Source organism: Caloenas nicobarica, chromosome 10 (assembly GCF_036013445.1).
Source record: "Caloenas nicobarica isolate bCalNic1 chromosome 10, bCalNic1.hap1, whole genome shotgun sequence".
Classification (NCBI taxonomy): domain Eukaryota; kingdom Metazoa; phylum Chordata; class Aves; order Columbiformes; family Columbidae; genus Caloenas; species Caloenas nicobarica.
This window is the reverse complement of record NC_088254.1, coordinates 14,073,756-14,095,149: the sequence shown is the minus strand read 5'-3', so window position 1 is coordinate 14,095,149 and position 21,394 is coordinate 14,073,756. Positions and strand designations below refer to the sequence as shown.

The window sequence follows — 21,394 nt, the reverse complement described above, 5'->3', positions numbered from 1 at the left end:
AAAGCATACCATCTAAATATATAAATACATTTCTGAAGAGCATATCTATAAAAGCAAATAAGACTAACATAAAGCTACTTTTTTCCTCTTCATTTCAAAGAGGAATTAATCAATTGTCGTGACCAAAACTTAACCTTTTCCGTTTATTATTCCAGTCTGCCACATCTACAGGAAATAGATCACCAAAACAGATGGAGTGAATAGATATTTTTACCTCCCAGTGGCTGAACACCAGCTGTGGACTGGCCAGGCCACTAGTTCTCTTCCTGATTTCATCAGCAAAACCAAAGCTTTCTGCTACTGGCAGGACTGCCTTAATAATAAACACATCCGTCCCCTCTTTCATCTCTTCTTGTAACACTCTGCCTTCTCTTTTGGACAACACAGCATAGACGCGACCTGCAAAGACATAATTTTGATGAGCTTACTGATATATTTATATTCTGCATCATGAAGAAAAATACATACATATTTATTTAGGAAACTTCAGCATTAAGTAAAACAGATAATTTCTTTGGCTAAAATTCTTCCCTGGAAGTGGATCAATTAAGAGGACCCATTAAATTAAAACAAACAACATATTCTGCCAGTATAATGTGCAGAATCATATGAGTAACATTTAATTAATTATTACTACTGTATGGATCTAGATCATACTCGCACTAGGTGCATTTTATGCAATTGTATGGCTATTTTTAAAAGGCGGTTTGACAGATTATGTGCCTACCTTGCTTTATTTCTTACAACCAAATATTTGAGAAACATTAGCAAGAAATATTACTGTGTTTCAGGAACCATATCTTAGCTACCTTTAGAAGTTTGTTTGGATCATCGTATCCCTATATGGTACTTGTACCAGACACTACAGTGCTATTCCAATCACAGTTTATCTGAAACACTACATAGTTATTACATTTAATGTGTTCAATTAGCTTTTTAATTAATTCAGCCTTGAGTTAGTCATGGATAATTTTTATTTTTCTTCCCCAAATTAATGTTCAGTCCATTGAAACACAGTGTGTGCATCACAAAAGTAGCCGTGAAAATGCCCATGTTCAACATTACAGTAGGTGTTAATTTTTAAAAACGTTTTTGCAAACTTATGGGCTAAGTATTCTACAGACAAAAACTGGCAAATACACGTGTTGATCAAGATAATAAAAACACAAGAAAACCTCTGCACTGAAAAAATGCTTTAGGAATACCTTCATTTACAAATGTGAATAGTTAGTAAGTATTAGATGTACAAATAAACTTCAAAAGTACCTTGTAGTGAAGAACAAGTTTATATCAATTGCTAAGAGGTTCAAATATTTATATTATATTGCACTGAAAAAACACGAATGCATGCTGCTACCTTTTAAATAGCTGGGCAAAACTAACGCTTACTGGAAATAATTAGAAACATCCAGTACTTCATAATACATGCTACCTATTCTGACTCGACAGAAAGATATCATTAAATACTATATCCATGTAGACTGATTTGCATATATACTGTAAGCCTTTTGTGGGATACCAGAGGAAATGTTGGAGTGCATTTATTTGCAATCATATTTTAAATATAGAATCTGGTCCTTGTTCAGGAAATTCAGCACAAGCACGCAGCTAGTACAGCTAAATCTTCCTGTCGGATGCAGGTAATGAAGCATCAGTTCAGCACCAATCAGGGTTTATAGTTCTCTACTAAAATGTGGGTTGAAGTGTTCTTTCTACCATCACTGATCATTTTATCTCCTCATGCCCTTACCAGGATCTGCTCCTCTGACTGAGCTTCACCTTTACTATGCACAACAGTCATCTTATTGCTCATGAGGCAATTGAGGAAATACTTAAGATTCTGTATTTAAAAATCACAAAAAGATTAAGGTATTCTGAAGATAAGTCACTGACTTTGCCATGCATGTATAGCCTTTGTTAACATAATTAAGCCATTTCAAGTCTACAGAAATTTCAGTGAGTCCAGAAAATTCTCAGATATCAAAGGGCCATATTTCAGCACAGCTCACAACTCAGTCACTGCTTTAAAATGCAAGCTTAAACATACACGCTTCAAAAGAGCATCATGTCATGGTCACTGTAAATATACTGTGTATGTACCACACAGTATATATTAAAGCCATTCGTTAAAGCAAGTTCAAAACCACTTTATAGGTTATTCATATTATACTCCAAAATATTTATTCTACTGATTGTTTTAAGTAGGACTTAGAAAGTTTTGCACACAAATTAATGAGATAAATAAGGTAACATTTATCACAAAGCACTTTAGATGCACATATTTTATGGCCATAATTCACTGAAGATTATTCTTTGAAAACATAAAAGCCAGAAGACAATTTATAGCTTACTAAATGGTTCCTAGCTACGTGTATTTCATCCAGGCAGCCAGGAGTATTGCCTCAGTTAATAGCATCACAAAGAAGTGATATAAGGTCTTCAGTTTTACCACTGTAGGCAGACTGTAGTATACTGAAAAAATACTGGCTCTACCTATACACTAATTAGTTGAACGGATTTAGCAACACCAATCACCAACATCTTCCTATTCAAAATAGTTAAAACAGTTATTTTGAAAATATGATGCTACTTCAAAAAGAGCTTCGAGGTGCTGCAACATACAGAATAAATCTGTGCATAATAGACTCACTTTAAAGATGTATTAAGTCAGGCTCCTTGAAATATTTAAGTCCTGTTCACTACTGAAGGATACTTCAGTACATTAAGTGAAAATGCTAAATAATTTTAGTATTCCCTGCACACTAAACAAACCAAAGCTTCATACTGGAAAGAAATACCATGGAATAACAGTGTCACCACTTGCAAGAGCCTTGGTGTCACCATAAATTCAGCAAACAGGGAAGGAGGAGCTGCTCTCTGGGTTTGGATTCTGCATGTTTTCACTTACACAAATGAGCCAGAGATAATACTATGAATAGATGTGAATTGTCCCCTAATATGCTGTGATCTAACGTTTTAGTAACTTTATTTAAAAAAAAAAGACAGACATAAGAATTACTATCAAAATCCAAAAACAAAAGCTACAATAGAGTCTGGTAAAGTCCTTTCTCAACTAAGTTTCACATCAGCAAATGAAAATACGGTCTAATTTTCAGTCTCCAGAACACAGAAGAGAGAAGGGAAGAAGAGCCCCAAAGGAGGAATATCAACAAGCAAAAGCAAATAATAATTAAACATGTGATACTAGTTCAGAACATTCTTCAGTTTTGGGGAGTTTACATAGAACTTCCATAAAGCAGGTGGGTAAAAATGGATTTTCCTAGTGAACTGACTGTAGGAATGAGATGCTCAAAGCACAACCTTACTGGGAAACATCGGGCATATGCGGGACCCAAGTCCCATTACACTCGACACGTGTAAGTTTGGAACACATTTCTTTGTTCTTCTTTCCTTGCTTCTCTCCTCCGCTCCAGTTCAGTTTATTTTCATTGTCAGAAAAGTCTGATGGAAAAAGCTTTATATACTGAGACAAAGAACATAAAAAACCTAGTTTCCTCAGGAGCTAAAAATCTTAGAAACTAGCAGATAATATCAAGATATATTAAACTCAACTGGGTATCAATATATGGAAAAGCAACTAAAAGAATTAAAGTTACAGAAGCCAGTTTATCACATGTCAACTGCCAAGTATTACTGGATAGCATGCAGACTCTTCACTTCCCCTAATGAGGATGCAATTTAATAGTTTAAACTTCCATAATAAAAATTAAACCCTTGACTTTGTAATGAAATAAGTGCATATACATGGTTATTATAAAACTCACATTCATTAGACTGGACTAATTTGCTTGCATGTCTGAGTCAAACTACACTCATTAAAAATATATACATATATGCATTAGAAAGCCATGTTTCCATTTGGTTTTATGGTACAACTGATGAGCTGATGCATGCTAATTACATCACTATAAACAATCATGCTTTTTTGGTAGAGGGCATTTTCGAAAACAGCAATTTATACAGTGGTTTTGTGGTCTGAATATTGATATCTTGCTTATAACTTGATGTAGAAATTCAGAAGTATTGTGCTTACGTGCTCCTGGAACAGTAATGTGTAATGCTACAAAGTCTAATTGTGATAGGCATTCTTAAATGTCAAAAAATAATTAAAGATAGTTTAAGATGCAGGAGTTCTATGTCACAGTAAGTTGTAGGTTAAGGTAAGGTGCTAATAAGGTTACCACAGGACACCATTTACCAGCGAAAGAGAAGCTCCAAAAAAGAAAAGGATCACGCACCTGTACAAAAAAATTGCTCATAGAAAAGCATTTCTTTTCACTAGACACAATTGTAAATTTCGCGCTTCAGACCAATTTGTTTTTTACAACTGCTATCATCATGCTTGTGTGCACAACAGCTGAGATTTTTACAACAAATAACTAAATCTTTAATTATTGTATGTGGGATATGCTATAATTTCTGTCATAAGTAGTATAGTCAAAGGAAATTTGCTGATAGCTTAAATGCACTGGAAGACAGTTTTAAAAAAAATCTTGGTGCACTGGATCAGATTAACTGTGCAAGCAACTCCCATGGAAAACTCCAAGAACAAATGCTAGAGTAAGTTAAGAAGTATTGTAAGTAGGTCATAAAAACAAGTTTAAGTAGGTGTAAATGGTAAGGTAATACAAGTGACACAAATTGGGTATGCACTGCGTTTGCAAAATGAGCAACTTGCATACCAGAAGGATACAGATGCTACTAAAAAAAAAAAAAAAATTAAAAATCTACCCAGCTGGACTGCAACAATAATTTAAGATTCTCTCTCTTCCTTGATTTTGTTTCTGTATAGATTATTATATTAAATCAAAACATCTTGAAATGGCATTAACTAAGATTCTGCACTCCTTTTACAAACAGGATAGATTTCCTCATTTCTTCATGGAACTAATCCTTAATTATGAGGCACAATATTGTTATTCACATTTACTGAAGCTGATATTACAAAAATTTCATTAAAGGGCAACATTTTGTATCTTGCACTTCCAAAAATGAGTAGCATTGTTATTTATGCATATGCTTCAGATAAGCAAGAAGAATGCTACATGTCCATCCACAGGCATCAAAGAGTCATTGTAGAAATCTACTGGAGAACTATAAAAATCTTCTGAAAAAAGTTTTAATCAAGTTACACTTTCTGATTCAGTCTAATTTATAAACTCCCACCTTGGAACTTAGAAAGGAAATTCTTGACAAAGGTTTATTTTGTCTATCTTACCTAAAACTTCTGCAGTAGCCATAATTTCACATGTGTACATTGCTGCCATAAGCCTCTGTGGTTTTGCTTGCAAAGCATAACGACACGCTTCCTTCATGGTGGCAATCAGTTGTCCAGAGAAGGGACCGTAACAATCTGCAAGTAAAACGTCTCCCTTGTGCTTACTAATTTTCTCAGGTGATTTTGAAACACTTCGACTGCTGTCCTGGTGTTCATTCGCACTGCAAGCTTCATCAGTGCAACTGCTTGTCAGAGTGGTATCTTCTTTATGTTCCGTGGCATCACATTCCACTGAATCCTGACTACTAGTTGACAGCATCTCTCCAACTTTATTCATTTCCCATTTTTCCACTGTAAAACAAACACCCATGAGGGGTTCTTCACACATGGGACCTGAAAGTGTAGCCAGCTGAAATCCACTTACTATGCTGTTGTCGAAGTCTCTGTATTTACTTACTTCTTTCACAGCATTCCCAAGGCACTGCCACACAGACCTTTTATAGCCCTCAAAATTATATAGCAAAATATTAGGCCCACATTTCCGTGGTCCAAAAGACCAGATCTGATCAACAGCATTTCTCCATTTTCTTCCTGTCAGATTTTGCTCCAACTTTTGTTTAAATTCCTTGATCCTATCAAGAGTCTTCTGATTTATCTCGTGGGTTTTTTTATCTTCATTCAGAGATGTGTTGAGTTGCTCCATAGTTCGAATTAAGTCACTGTTTTCTTCAAGAAGTCGAGTTACCTCCTCAGGAAGCGGCAGTGCTCTTACACTGAGAGTAGCTTGTTTATTTGGAGTAGATATTGTAACAAGCCCATCAGAATCGACCTGAATTCCTTCAGGAATTTTATTTTGGTCCTCTTTTGTTTGGTGTATGACAGCAACTTTCTGCTGTTTTCCTATTTCTTCATTCACCATATCAACTTTTGGAGGTCTCGTTATTGTCTCTCGGAATGGTATAATAGGCGCTGATACACTAATCTGTACCTTTGCAAACCTATAAAGTAAAGTTTAAAAATTAGTTTAGAATTTAAAAAATACTTTTAAACTTGGGAGGAGAAGGAGGGAAGGCAGGGCAATGGCCTTAACATGGAACAGATGTTCATGAATAAATTTGATTGCAACACAGATTAGTAGATAATGCACGTCAAACTCAAACTCTTAAAAGAGTTATGTATTTCAATAAAGAAGCATTTCCTCACATCTTCAGAAAGATTTGGAAAGGAACTGAAAAAACTAAAAGCAATAGCATTGCTGTGCCCCTGTATAAATCCCTCGTTCACCCACATCTTTGCAACTATGTGCTGTTGTTCTCTCCCATCAAACAAGGTACAACAGAACTACAAGAAAATGAGAATAAGGATGATCAAAGGACTGAAACTGAAAGTAGCCTTCAGGTGTTTCAAGGATACAGAGGTCTACAAAATCATGAGGGGCATGGCAAAGACTGATCAGGATTAACCGATAACCAAACCACAACAGGCTCTGAACTGAAAACGATTAAGGCCAAGGAAAGCATTACGGTCACTTTGTTTTTACTTCTCCCCAGACATCCACCATGCTGCTGGTAACATGGTACTGAGCAAGATGGACACCCTATTTGAACCAGAACACAGCTGTTCTTACAGTGAGATGCTCTGGAAAGATGGAGCACTGGGTAAGCTGAACAGGCTTTAGTAAAGGTGTGTAGAGCCACCAGATGCTATATCCTCGTGTTTTCAGATCAAATACTCCCTCTGCAGCTAAGAATGCGTGGAGATCTGATACTCCCGTTTTCCCCATGCTTCTGTTACAGCAGATTCGAATCTGCACAACACTGCGCTGCCCACACGTGTAAAACTTCACACGGCAGCACAGGAGCAGGAGGAGGATTGATGTAGGGAAAAAAAGCTCTTGGTGACTTCATATTGCGATTAGCTGGTGGAAGCCTTACACACTGCTCTCCTTCCAAACCTAAAGGATCATTCTGAATTGTGTTCTGGTAACAACGTAAATACACAAGGCGCTATTCTGAGGGTAGAAGTCAACAACTTCCTACAGTGGAATGCCTTTAAGGTGGCTTGAGGAACGAATTTGAAGTGAAGTAGCTACTCCCAAGTATCAGAGGGACACATTTGTTACAGGACGATGCCAGATGCTTAGTTCATGTGTAGACCTGTCATTAGTAGCAGCCTTTTCCCTGCTATCAAGCAAAACCCAATCCCTCTCCCTCATACAACCCAAGCAGCTTTATATTGTACAGTTGCTCCAATTAAAATTAAGTTATAATTTTTTAAGTAAAGTTACTTGAGTACAGCTTTATACAAAACTAAAACATAAACGAAAGAAACTATAGGAGATAATTAAAACAAACTGACCATCAACTACAGACAAAAATTAAACCATCAATTCTAGACCAGAAAACCTTGTTATTTCAGGTCATTAAACACTTTTCAGTTTGTTAGAAGAGTTTATATTGGAAGATTCTCAGAGACAATAAATTTCTTAATGGAAGGAAACAAACAAATTTGTTATGTTGTAGATGAATCTTATTTTTGGGCTAATTAAGAAAAGGTAAATTCAATATTTGCCTTTAAAGAACCACAGAAAGCACAAGTTAAAATGGGGTTAGAGACAGCAGGTAAAGATTTTGGTCTTTTTTCATGCTGAAAGAATAGAAAAAAAAAAATCTTATCAATGCAGTGCATCCTGCTCAACTGTAACTATTATAACTAATTTATAGTCTGCTTTGCAAGAGTACTAGCAGTTTCTAAAGCAATTATTTTGCATTAAGAGTTGAAAGATAAACCCTAAAAAGCTTCTTTTTTTCACTTCAACTAAGTTGAGAAATACCCTACATAATGAAGAAAACCTATGTGGGAAACAAAAACATTTAGAAAAAAACAAGTACAGCAGACCACAATAAGACAGAATGACAGAAGTTTCGAAAATATTGTAGTGTTGGCATTTAAATCACTGATAGAGTGTGATTAAGTAACTGATATATTGTTCACTGCAATGCTATCAACCAACTGTAATTTTCAGAGTAGTTTGTATTTATTAATTATTTGTCTTGAAAACTTCACATCTTTGACTATGCCAATGCATTACTTTACCACCCAGCTAGGAAGTGCCAGATTTGTTGGCTCTTTCACATATTTAATAAACATCTATATTTATTCATAAAGGGTCACCTGTTTTATCTTCAAGTACAACTTCATGACTTCAAAATATCCTGGATGGTATTTTATCTGTTTACTGTAATCACAGGAGCTGAAAATTGCCAATGGCACCATGGCAAACCCGTGGGTTTTACAGAACTATGAAACTGATGTTTATTAATGCATAGTCAGCATCTTGTTCAAATACATTCGGGATTTAACTCAGCTGAAGATACTGGAATGCTGAAAGGCTGGAAAATAGCCTGTATTTTTCACCTCATCTGAAGGGGAAGAACTGAAAAAATCAGAAAGAATAGTCTCATAGCAAAATCTCCCAGGAAACACCTTGTTTGGAAATGAAACATTCCTACCACTGGTAAAATGGTAATCCTGTGTCTTCAAAGCCTTGTAACAGCTTTTTCAAGCTATATAATCTATAAAAATTATATTCTACTGATTATTATCTCACTGTTACAACTACAACCTGTGGTGTAGCAAGCTAACACCAGATCAGTAGACAATGGTTTTTGGTTTATTGTTTGGGTATGAAGGTATAAAAATAATATTTGATATGCCAGCTGAATTAGGGTCAGCTTTTAAAACACAAGGAATAAACAAGACCATAGTTGGAATTACCTGTTTTTAAGGCCCAGTGTTATTTACCTTTATTTAGAAAACATTCTTGCGAATCAATGTTTAAATAGAACTGTTTTATTATACAAATATAGTTTTTGGATAAGTCACTGATTCCTGTAAAGGAGGTGCAGTTAGATTTTCATGCTGCTATAGTTTACATTCAGAAACAAAGTTATTGAAAATCATGTCCCAGTATGCATGATAAAAGGATTAATTACTTACATGACTGCATGGACATCTCTGGAGCTAATCCAATGCATTCAGAAACACTCACACTTCAGCTCTATCTCATTCTAAAGCTGAAATATTTTGCTGTAATCAGTTTTGGAATTGCCACTACTCTGCATCAAGCCTCAGTTCTAATTAGCAACACCTACAGCTGAAAGCTGGTAGCTGAGTAGCTGTCTGCAATTAAACAACCACAAGTACCGCACCTGAAATCATAGGTACTGATATTTCAGCAAACACAGCACGAAGCAACTTATCAGTTTTAATCTATATAAGCTCAGCCTTGAGAAACAACCAAAGGCTCTGTCTTCTGTGCTGTGGACTACATGGATCTAGGAGCTCTAAAGCAACTTATTCCAAGTACTTCACAAGTTTGGGAACAAGTTTAGGGAACATTATCTCTGTTTCTCTGCAATTGGTAATCTTGATATTTTTAAACCCCTTTTTATTAAACTTTACGCTGAGCCTTCATATGAGGTAGAATTCATTGCATCAAAAATTGCTCTCAACCACACATATATCCAATTTTACAAGCGATCCAGTCTAACTTCCATAAGAAGTGATTGCTATCTGGTATTAACTGGAATTAATATGGGCACAGTAAGACAGACCTTCAACCATCAATCATCAAGTTTGTTTGCTTTTTGGTTTAGAAAGAAAATGACATTAAATGCATGTGGACAGAAGTATCAGAATTTTTTAGTAAATGAAGTTATAGGAAAGGACTGTTTCCGACAACTGCACTACCCTTTGAAGAAACACTAGAAGACACTAGATGTCTGCATTTATACTTTCAGAAAATACCGCTAATGAGTGTGAGACCAGATAACATTAAAAAAAAAAATCAGCGTGAAGAGCAGAGGAACAGGAAAGAGTGTGCACATACAATTTTCATCTTGTTGCTTTCTAATTTTTGAGAGTTCATTTGTCAGACATGATTCCCCTCGGTTTTTAATTTGTACAAATGGTATATTTGATTCTTAGCTGGACTCCTGAACCTATCGCAATTTATAATTTCTAGAAAATGCCCCAAAGGTGTATAAAAGTGAGTAGCTAGTGCCTTTTAACCAACTGCAGGTAATGTTATAGCTACAAAAAGGTGCATTTATGATCCAATGGTAAAAATCTGTTGGTGGATGAAGCTTCTATTTTACCAGAATATAAATCAAAGATATGCATCTGACAAAGGAATACAACAGACACCGACTGAACTAAAAATATTTCCTCCTCCTGGCCCCTCTAACCTTTCTTTCAGGTCATCCAAGCAACGCTGAAGATGAACTTCTCCTGCTGTCACTAGCACATGCTCTCCTGTCTCCTGGATTAAAACTTCAACACATGGATCAGCTTGGTTTAAAAGCTTCATTCCTCTGACCAACTGAGGCATATCACCTGGCAAAATAAGGTATTATTAACAAAGAAATACCAAAGAAGGAATACTTGAAGTAGGTTATACTTAAAAAGATAAATAGTAACACTCTTTTTTATAGAAGTCTAAACACAAATACACATTTTAGGAATACTCAAAAACTTTCAGCTAGGTTTGGGGGTCTTTCCATGGGCAAATTTCTGCTTACGAATCACAAGGAGTGGTATGGTTTAGGAGCAGCAACTGAAGTTATAACTTATACTCATAATTTGTCACCAAGAATTTACATACTGATGATAAAATTCACATTATACAATCATAACCATGATACATTTGAATAGATTGCACATTTTTGTTTTACATAGTTTTACAATAGGTTTAGTATACCAAGCTATGTTATCTTCCTTCCTATATACAATTCACTACGGATACAGCTCATAATAAAATTAAATGTTATCAATGTGAAGTGATTAAAAATTTCAGGATTTCACTCCTCATTTTCACAAATTATGAAAACATATAACCTTCCTTATTTTTTACAACTGTTTAAAGTAGTCTTTCAGTAAGTAATTGTATTTCTTCGCAATCTTTCGTGGCTAAGTGTAGCAACCGGTAAACTGCTAATGCTTAAAATGTTCCAAAGACATAAATAGTAACATGCTAACTTTACTAAAATAAAAGCAAAAATAATTCCATGTGGATTAATTATAAGGCATAAGAACAAATGAAGCACAAGAAGGATTTTAACTAGCTGGAAGCCACCGAAAAGCTTGAATGCTACTACAGCATAAAGAGAATGTGAGACCTTTTCAGTGAAACAAGACAAAGCTGCCCCTAAAATGAAGGTGTTTAAAAAAAGTTGCCTTACAGTTAATGGAGAAGGAACAACCACAGCTGAGTCAAATTTGGCTAGATTACATCAAAGCTATGCATAAACACCTCATGTCAGCAGCCTTTCCTAATTAATACAATTTTTTTAAAATTAATTATGATTCCTCTTTTTATTTTACCTATGGGGTAAAGAATACCCACAGGCTTTCTAGGAATGCATATTCATATTCAGAAGGAAGAGTGACATTAAACTTGTCATTCTCTTGGAGACTATTAAAAGAAATATCATATTGTATATTTAATTCTAAGCTTGTAAGGGTATAATAGAAAAGTATCCTTGAACCAGACATAAAAATAAACAAAAAGTGGAAAAAACACATAGTTAGTTCACACGGCCAACATATTTGAACAAAGATTTTCATTTAAGCCCACTGAGAGGGATGAGTAGATTTTTTCTTTTTTTCTTTTAGAGCTTATGGTAATCATACGGGAAGATTTTGACGTGGATATGAAGATACGCAGTAATTTTGCAAAATATACATAAGGAAATAATTGGTATTTGAGTCATTTTCCCAAAGAAGCAGATGCAGTTTTGAAGGAGGTTTGCTGTGGCAATCCAAGGCACCTCTATGTGCCAATGTGCCAGAGCCACCTCAAGACTACCTGCAGCTCACCGGACAACTGATTGCTTCCAAGCTGAGCAATGGCCAAATTTTGCAAAGCTTTCTTTTAGTGCAAGCGGCAGCTGATTTTCAGGAAACTTTTGCACTCGTAGCTACCTTTGAGGCTTCTGTCCCTCTAACAAATTTAGTTCAAGCCATAGATTCAGAAGTTACTAGGGAGAAGAAATTAAGCAATGGTGTAAGAATGATACAGCTCCATTTCTGTAAGGAAAAAAATTACCCCCAAAATCAGTCAGTAGTTCTAGATTTATGTTTCTTTAACATTTTTAGCTCAATACTACACTCAGTAGAACCAGTAATTTCCAATATTTTAAAAACTGCTTTAACAAATGCAAGATGTACAATATATGATTATCTGTTATTCAAACACGCAGGACAAACAGCTGCTAAACTGTCCAATCACATTCTGAAAAACATGTAATCTTAGTGTTAAGCATATTTTGTAACTGAACAGAAAGCCAGTTATTTTGGTTCTCCTAACACTACAATAACAAATGGAAATTGGGCTGAAATTTGAATATAGCCAGAAATACACTACTCTCTTGTGGGGGGGGGGCTGGGGAGGAAGGGAGAGTGAGGAATAAATTTGAAGCAGTACTGCAGATCTGTACCATGAACTTGGTGATACAATATAAAAGAATACCAGCAGAAGTGAAAAAACGCTAAGATACAGTTACCTTCACAGTAAAGGAATAGTGAACCTTTATAATCACATAGTGTCTTACTTGTGGAACAGCTAAGTCTGCCCATAAAGTTATTTCCTCACCTACTGAGCCATGAGCTGGCCTGGCCAGCTAGAAGAATTCGCAAGGACAACAAATACAAAGAATTCTAGGCAACAAATACATTCATTTTATACTGGGTCAGTCTCTGATTCAGTGGATAGATCATTAACTGGCCAAATTGCTAAGGGTGGGAAGCTGTACTGCTACCACATTGAATTTGCGTTACCATTCCCGTTCTCTTTAAACTTACTTGGATGTTTGGGTTCAACAGCCACCCGCACAATCGGTGTAGCTTCAAAGTTGAGAGGTGTAAATGGTGGACAAGCTGGCGATGTTGACAGTGTTGCAGACTTTAGCACAAAATCTTGCAGACCTCCTATTCCTAATGGAAATCAGAAAAAGAAAACAACAAAAAATCACCCACTGTCATATTACATGAGACTATAAACATGATGGCAAAGCTAAAAAAAAAGCAGAAATTATTCTAATTACAAAACTCAGATTCAAAATTCCTCACTGTTCATATAAAGTATCTGTTAAAATATTTGTGCATAATCTCAGTATTGAAGTGTCTGGTGTGACACTTGATAGTCTCACATTTCCCGTTGCATTCCCTCTGTATTTTAAAAAGGCATGTTTATAGCTCTGGAGAACCAAAGGGACATGAGGACTTTTTTTTCCCTTCTAATACGTCCCATCCTTTGTACAGCTCAGACTTATTTTTGGTGGTTTAAATTTAGAAAAATTTAGATTGCAAGAGCCCTCCAAAGGTCATCTAGTCCAACCTGTAGCCCAAAGCGGGGTTAATTTCAAAGTTAGATCAAGCTGCTCAGGGCCTTACCCAGTCAAGTTTTAAAATCCTTTAATGATGGAGACTGCACAGCCCCTGCTGACAAGCTCCTCCAAGTGCTTAATTAATCTTATTTTGAAGAATGCTTTATTTTTTTCTTCCCACCCCCCATATGCCCATTTGGGATTTCCCTTTTCTACAATATGAATCTTATAAAATTTAATTTATCACATAGTAAGCTATTAACTCTAATCCTACTTTATTTTTAAATGCTGCCAAGTTGGAGAAAACCGAGCTTAAATTGTAGTGATAAGAAAAAATACAGAAAAATATATTAGCTATAAATCTGCAAAACAGCTGCTGTAGCTGCATATTTAGTCTTGTCTGGCTGGCTGGCACATTTAAAACAATTTGAAATTATTGCCTTCAAATTTCTAACCAACAGGACATCATTCATAATTTAGCCAGAGCTATAAAAACACTACCAGAAGTGTTTGAGTAACAAAGACAACAAATAAAGCTGATATTGATATATACAGTCACTTTCCCTGATTATCCTTCAATTGTAAGCAACGAGCACTGCAGTACTTCTAATGGAGTAGAAATTAAATGTGCATGTAACTTATTATGAGAAAAGTAAAATCTTTAGCTCATAATCTATATGTGCTTAAAAATTAAATTTGCATTTGTAGATTGCAGTGTATTTGTGCTCCTTCCTCCTCATTCTCCCCTACGTGCCTGAGCAGTGATAAACGGAGAAGTTCTTAACCCCAGCTCCCCATTATCACTCTAATACTTTCCCAGGTTATTTTTTGGCTTAGTCTTTATTTGAGTCCAGAAACGAAGCAGGTCAGCTTCCACCCTATGAGATCATGAGGGAGTTTAAATTCTGAAGAGCCAGTCTGCTGCAGAGTTCTCATCAGCACAATCAAGCTGTTTCTACAGCTCTGAAGGCTGAATGTCTGGTCAGTAGCATATGCCAAAACCCAAAATGTCACTATTTAAGAAAACCTGCCTTAAAATAAATAGAGGCAGAAGAGCATTCAATGGCTTTAAATGCAGGACAGCAGATGCTACAAAGAAAATAAATCTGTATAAACTCTGTGTTGCACCTGACCTATGACCAGCATGTATTTCCTCTTTTTCACTTATTCAACATGTGGTTTGAATGAAAAACAAATGCTGGATCATCACCACCACCAGGGACTGAGAAAAGGGATGGGCCTATTTTATTCTGATCTTCTCCAGCTGGTAAAAGGAAAATGATTTAGAGTGGGAGGTGAACAGCTTCTTTTCAGTGTAATGTGAACCAGAGAAATCAAGTTACCAAATCTTACTTCAGATAGACTCATTCTTTTCTTGACACACAATACAGTATTCTTATTACCATAAAGAAAACTTAAAGCTCTCTGCTCTTTTATCTCCTATTTGAACGTAAAAGTACATGAATTATACTAGTGTCTGGCAACAATCATACACTAAAAATAAAAAAATCTGCCAGTTTTCATGAAAATCTGGCTTACAACCTGAGCTTTTTAATTGCTTAACTGTGTGAGCCAGCATAGAGCAGTGCCCAGCCCTGATGAATCTAATATACAAATTCTTAGTAATGAAGGTTGATAAAAAATCCATAAAGATTAAAGGTTCTTGGACATTTTTTTCATAATATGATTATGAGTAACCGCTATATACGAGTAACCGCCGTATTTTCTGAATAATATTAGACCAAGATGTAACACAATGAATTCCAAAGTACCACATGATATGTCAATTTAAGAATTCTATTAAATATGCTGATACATCAATCCTAAATTTACTTATTGTTCATCCCACTAATATTTACACATGCTACTTGTTAATTATTTGAATGGACTTTGAAAAGCCACTCCAAAATTAAGCTTACAAATATGCCTCCCATTTTAAGATTGGTTTTGTCCTGTTCAGCCTTTGAAGAAAGATATTATAACACAGACATCTTATTTCAAATTTCTTTTTGTAGTACAATCATTTTTAAAAAGAAAGGAACCAAAGGTAAGAAATAACTGCGTAAGCAAGGTAAGTGAGATAAACTACTGCTCTTTCGTTTTGCGTTAGCTTAAAAAATGAAATAGTAAAAAGCATGGCAGGTATTTTTGAACAGTCATCTCTCAAAGAACAACCTGGTCTACAAAGGACACAGTCTGTCACACAAACATGTGCACCAGTAGGCAGTGTGCCGTATGTTGCTTTTATTTATTTATTTTATCTATTTTTAAGAGAAGCTGGAGTCAGTAATGTCTATAGGAATTTTGAAACATATTAACTTGATCAGGAAACCACTTCCTTTAAAAGTCTGCCTGCCTGCAGTGTGTCACCTTATTTCTACACAAAAGAAAATGCTGAATTCTGACTGTTCAGGGGAGTGTGTAAACCTTAAAGACACAAGAGTTTATTGAAGACTCCTTATTAGAAATATCACATACTTTGCTATATAATGTGTAACACTACTTCTAACATTGTCCTCAGTAGCAAGCCCTTTTCTTCCCAGTCAGGAGTAATGACCTTTACAGATTTTATAATGTAAGGCAAAGAGCCATATCTACTAAACAGTTACTACTATAAGTATCTGTTTTTCTTGTGCATAGTCCTGTTGAGATTAAGGAGATTACAGTGTAGAGAACTTCAGAGGAAGCTGCCCATGCTGAAAAGTCAAGCCTACCAAGGGATATCACATGAGATTTGACAGTGAGTATGAGACAAGTTATTTTTTCTTAAATTGTCATCTACATGCTTTGCTCCTACTGCAGAATAATATTTTTATTTTGACAAAGCATTTCTACTGGTCAATAAAGAAACACAGTGCTGGAACTCAACCGGACTTGAATAATAACAGGAACTGAAAAATCCCACTCTCCAGGGCTCGCTCTGTGTGCCAAGGACTCCACGGACAGAAAGGTAATTTTACCAAGCTTAACGCTCAGATGGAAACACCCAGGCAAAGTAGCGCTAGTTCTACAAACTTGATACCATCTTTAAGGGAACAGGCAAGACTTCAAATATTATGTAGAGATATAATTTTAAAAAGACGACAAATTATCTCTCTTGGCCTAAAGAAGCCATTCCTACACATATTTGTTTATCAAACTTATTTTTGGTAGCAGATATTAAGAGTATTTTCCACATTTATAGAAACATAACTAGGTGCTTACTTTTTACATAGACTATTCAGATTACTCTGATGAATCATTCACAGTGACCAACAATAAACATTTCAAAGTATTAAAGTTATTTCAATGGTAATTGTCAATCTGTAGGTTGAAAATAAGACTTCTTAACAGACAAGGAATTTATTAACAGCCTGTGAGATAATGTTATGAAAGGCCGCCTGAGTTTGGTCGTTTGCTATTTAAAAGTAGACCAAATTATGGTGTACATCAGAGAGAATTACTACACAGATGAAGAAATGTGAGATTTACAAAGGTCCTTCTTTTGTTGAGCCCTTTCTATGGCTTGCCCTAGAAGATTAGAATACTAAATCAAGTATATACTTACTTGTATCACCAGTGTTTTTACCACATGACAGAAACTAAATTGTAAAAATAGATAAGAACATTGTGACTGAAATTTTCAACAGGAGTCGGAGATTTAAGACAAGTCCCCATTTACTTTTTGCTTCTGTGTCTTGCTGGTAACCACTACACCTTAGACACTAATTTTGCAGCCTTTAAAGATAAAGTACACTTCTCCAGCCGAATTCAGCTATCAAGATCCAAACACATAATAGATCAATTTCAAGATAGATGTAATTAGTTTCCTTTGATGTAGAAAGATTTAGCATTTAATATTCTTTCAAGATGCAAAAAATGAAGCAGACACCACCAGCATGCATAACTTTTTCAATCAGATAAGGAAATAATTTAGTTTGCAGTGTGAAAATCAAACAAAGAAGAATGAAAGCTGTTTAAATTTTAACTTCTGCCACATTGTTATTAGCCTCAGCACACGAGTTCAGGGGATCTTTATCTTCTCTCACTGATGATATCACCACTTAAGAATCCTTGGCTGATTTGGAATGGAGACACGTCAAGCTTTGGACTAACACCGTAACGAATAAAGTAAAGCAAAAAGCTAACGTTAATCTTCCCTGTAAGGCTCTGTCTCTACTGAAATATATAATTTCTTATTAACATTGTTTGTTTAGAAAGATTAAGACTTTACAATATGCAAAGTCTCCTGGTTTAAATGCTCCATGCACTGCACTATGTATCAGTGAAGACACACCATGCAAGCTCACTGGTAATGGGAAAGGAGGTGTGATGCAGACTTTCGTAAATCTACATGATCTGAAATCTTGAAACAAGCATGTGCCTTTTGTTTCAAAGGAGCGTACAAACAGACGAAGACCTCTACAATTTTCTGTGGGCAGTAGTGTAATACTTTTTTCCTGCCCAGTGAGAGACATTTGAAAATAAATACTTTTGAAAGATGTTTTAAAAAATACATATGAGAAAACAAATTCACAAATCCACCTTTCTGTATTTGCCAAATGATATTAAAATCATTTAAACTTAATTAAAACAACTCCACATCAATCATCATTCTCCTTCAAATCTAGCATAAGCCTAGAAAAGATTATACCATTAGCCCACTGTTACCTATTAGGGTGACTAACATTGTTTCAATGTTTCCTCATACACTTTAAGGATTAGCCTCCATCATTCCATTACTAGCCCTGATAAGTAAATACTTAAAAAAAAAAAAAAAAAAAAAAAAGAGAAAGAGGAATTTTGCAAGGGAAAGGTGGCTTTTGGTAGGGTTAAACTCAGTTACAGTAGTATTCCTTTTATATTTGAGGAATCTTAAAGTGTTTTACAAATTACGGGGATTAAATGACGGTAACTGTAGGGACTTTGGACAAGTAGCTACTATGGCTTAAGAAAACCTTATATTATACATTTATCACCTCAGATTTTTAGCATGTTTCTCTTGAGTCTCATGGGCACTGCATAGAGACATCTGACAGCAGAACTTGACCTTTCTATATTAGAAACTGTTTCTGGAAAGGAATGTAAATCAAGACACAGACCACATTCTAGTCAAGATTTCATCAACTTTTTTCCGTAATACAGACCACATGTTAGCAGATTGCCGGTGAGCCTCCTCTTCTCATCTGTAATTGTGCACTTTCCCTTCAATTGTTCTTACTTGCTTCTGAGGTAAGTGAAATTGTTTGTATGGAAAACAGAATATTGTAAAGTATGTGCATGATTTCAGCTGTTCTCAGTACTTTCCAATCATTTTGCAGGAAAAGTTAATTCAACATTTTCTTTCAGATTTCATTTCCTCTCTCCCAATGTTGGGGGTTTTTTTTGAGCTGAACCTCTAACAATCACCAGTATCCAACAGAATATAGAAGCCTCTGTCCCAGTTTCTTCATGAGTTTCAAATAAACAAGCTCTACCTAAATACATGCTAGAGACTAACAAGCAGAAACATGAATTCAGTTCCTCAATACAAAGGTATCGTAGAACTTTACTGTTAGGTTCACATCAGTTCGAGGGCAAATTAAGTGAAACTTTCTGATCACACGAGAGTAAACTCAGCCATATTATTAAAAATGTTTTAACAAAATTCCCTTTTGACGTGATAAGTGACCTTTAATACAAGAAGCCCCATAAGGCTGTACTACTGAATCATCGAGTATTAAAAGATGAAGAAGCGCCAGAGCACCCCATTGAGTTCTTTTAGGAAAAAGGCTAGCAGTTCAAAGAACAAAGCTCTCTGCTTTTAGAAAAAGTGCAAGGAGAGCAATAATATGATCTAACAGCATGTTCCACTAAAATCTCCTATTGTAAGAATATAGTTTGGAAGAGCATTGCTAACATATAAAATAAGTAAGCAAGCATAGTTAATCTTCTTACCTTCTGCTGAGATTCTTCGGAAAAAAAATACCATATATTTGATAGAATACTTAAACTGCATGATAACATACATTTCCTAACTGTAGATTGAGTTGATGATTGTAATTATGAACTTGCCTACGCTTTTTCCAGACTAGACTAAAAACAACTTCAAGGAAGCTATAAAAAAATTTTACATTAACCAGTAACAATTTAAAATTTTAAAGTGAATGGATAGAGATCTACCTGCACTCAGTCTTTGTGAAAAAGCAGACACCAAAGCTGAGTCAGTAATTTGCTTGCTGAAATACAAATTTACCTTAAAGGAAATAGAATTAAACCAAAATCAGTTAACATGCCAATCTGACTTCTGGGTTTACAAATAGGTGTAGTTAAAATGAAATATTGATTTCCTTAAGTTGCTTAATGAGGCAAATAAATATAGAAGATGAAAGTATTTCAGATAATGGTGTTTTTCTTATGCTACAAAATTATTTCATTTGTTATGCCATACTAATTTTTGGACCTCAAAACTACAGTAAATGATCCTGATTTTTACATATTAATGGTTATTGAAACTTAAAAAGAAAATTCAAGCTTAGATCTGTAATGTGCTACCATTAGTCTTTATATACTATGAAATCAAGGCACTCATAGATTTACACCAAAAAAAGTAATAAAAAAGAATCTTTCTCCAATTTTGGTTCATTTTTTAATTGTGAAGTGCTATTAATAAAAGCACTAAATGGTATCTTTTGTGGTTTTATAAAAATGTTAGTAGTTCTACTCAGCAGTATATATCTATTTTGCCTGAGCCCACACCTTATAATTCCTTTCCACGCACCAGCTGAACTTGACATCATTTGAAAGCAGAGATACCGAACAACAGTAAATATGTGGACAGATCTTTGAACAATGTGACCACTTAGGTTCTGGAACTCACTTCAGTTAGCCTGTACATCGAATTAATACTTCAATTACTGCATGTGGAAAGCATTTAGCACCATACAAAACTCTTAAAGGGTTTCCGAAACATAAACCAGATTATAGATTTATAATTACATTGACTAAATTATTTTAATTTGACCTGACAGCAACACATCTGAATTTACTTTTTTTTTTTTTAATGACTATCAGAACTTCAGAGGCAGTTCAGCACAGTTGTTGACCCAAACAAATGCAATTTAGGAATTCTTGTTTCAACATATTTACTTTGATAATCTAAAAGTCTTTTGAAATGCTGATTTGTTGGGGGGCTTTTATTAGTAATCGTAAATATGCTTTTGTAAATAAATTCATGAAATTGCATATTGTACTGGAAAACAGATCAGCTGAATCCGTATTGAACATCCTATGCAAGGGAAAAAAATTTTGCCCAGCAATCCTTTAAATAAAAAGAAAAGCCCTATATACAACAGAGCATTAAGTACACTCTCTAAAGACAATAGATATTTTTTGGAGATGAGAAATGTCTCACAGGTGTAGCTCTGCATATTTCTAGGAAGCCTCCCTACTTTGTCCCACAGATAAACACATGCTAGTCATCTGCTCATGGTTTCTGCTGGTTCAATGAGAAAAGTATTTAACAAAAAAGAAAAAAGTTATTTTGTTTGCAATTCCTATACTGAAACTCTCCAAGACTTCAGCTAGAATGCTGACATCTGCCTCCTGTCTTCACAGAAAAAGATGGGGCTACTGACCCTTCATAAAGCTGTTTTGTATATAAGTTGACAACAAATCTTATCCATAACAGAAGTCAAAAACCCCAAGAAAACATCGAAGTGTTTGGTATCATACTTTACTTAGGCTTAATATTAGTACCTAATTAAGTTTGCAAAAGGAAAATACACTAGACGACCTAAGATTCTTCATT

General features: G+C 35.2%; 1 protein-coding gene across 1 annotated transcript in view; it reads right to left on the bottom strand.

Moving 5' to 3' along the window:
- EFL1 (elongation factor like GTPase 1) overlaps positions 1 to 21,394 on the bottom strand; it is a 73,564-nt gene that overhangs the window by 13,238 nt on the left and 38,932 nt on the right. The window contains exons 16-19 of the mRNA XM_065641534.1: positions 13,103 to 13,234; positions 10,489 to 10,636; positions 5,240 to 6,237; positions 215 to 399 (exon numbers count right to left, since the gene is read on the bottom strand). Coding sequence (XP_065497606.1) covers positions 215 to 399; positions 5,240 to 6,237; positions 10,489 to 10,636; positions 13,103 to 13,234 — 1,463 coding nt within the window. The remainder of the gene's footprint in view (positions 1 to 214; positions 400 to 5,239; positions 6,238 to 10,488; positions 10,637 to 13,102; positions 13,235 to 21,394) is intronic.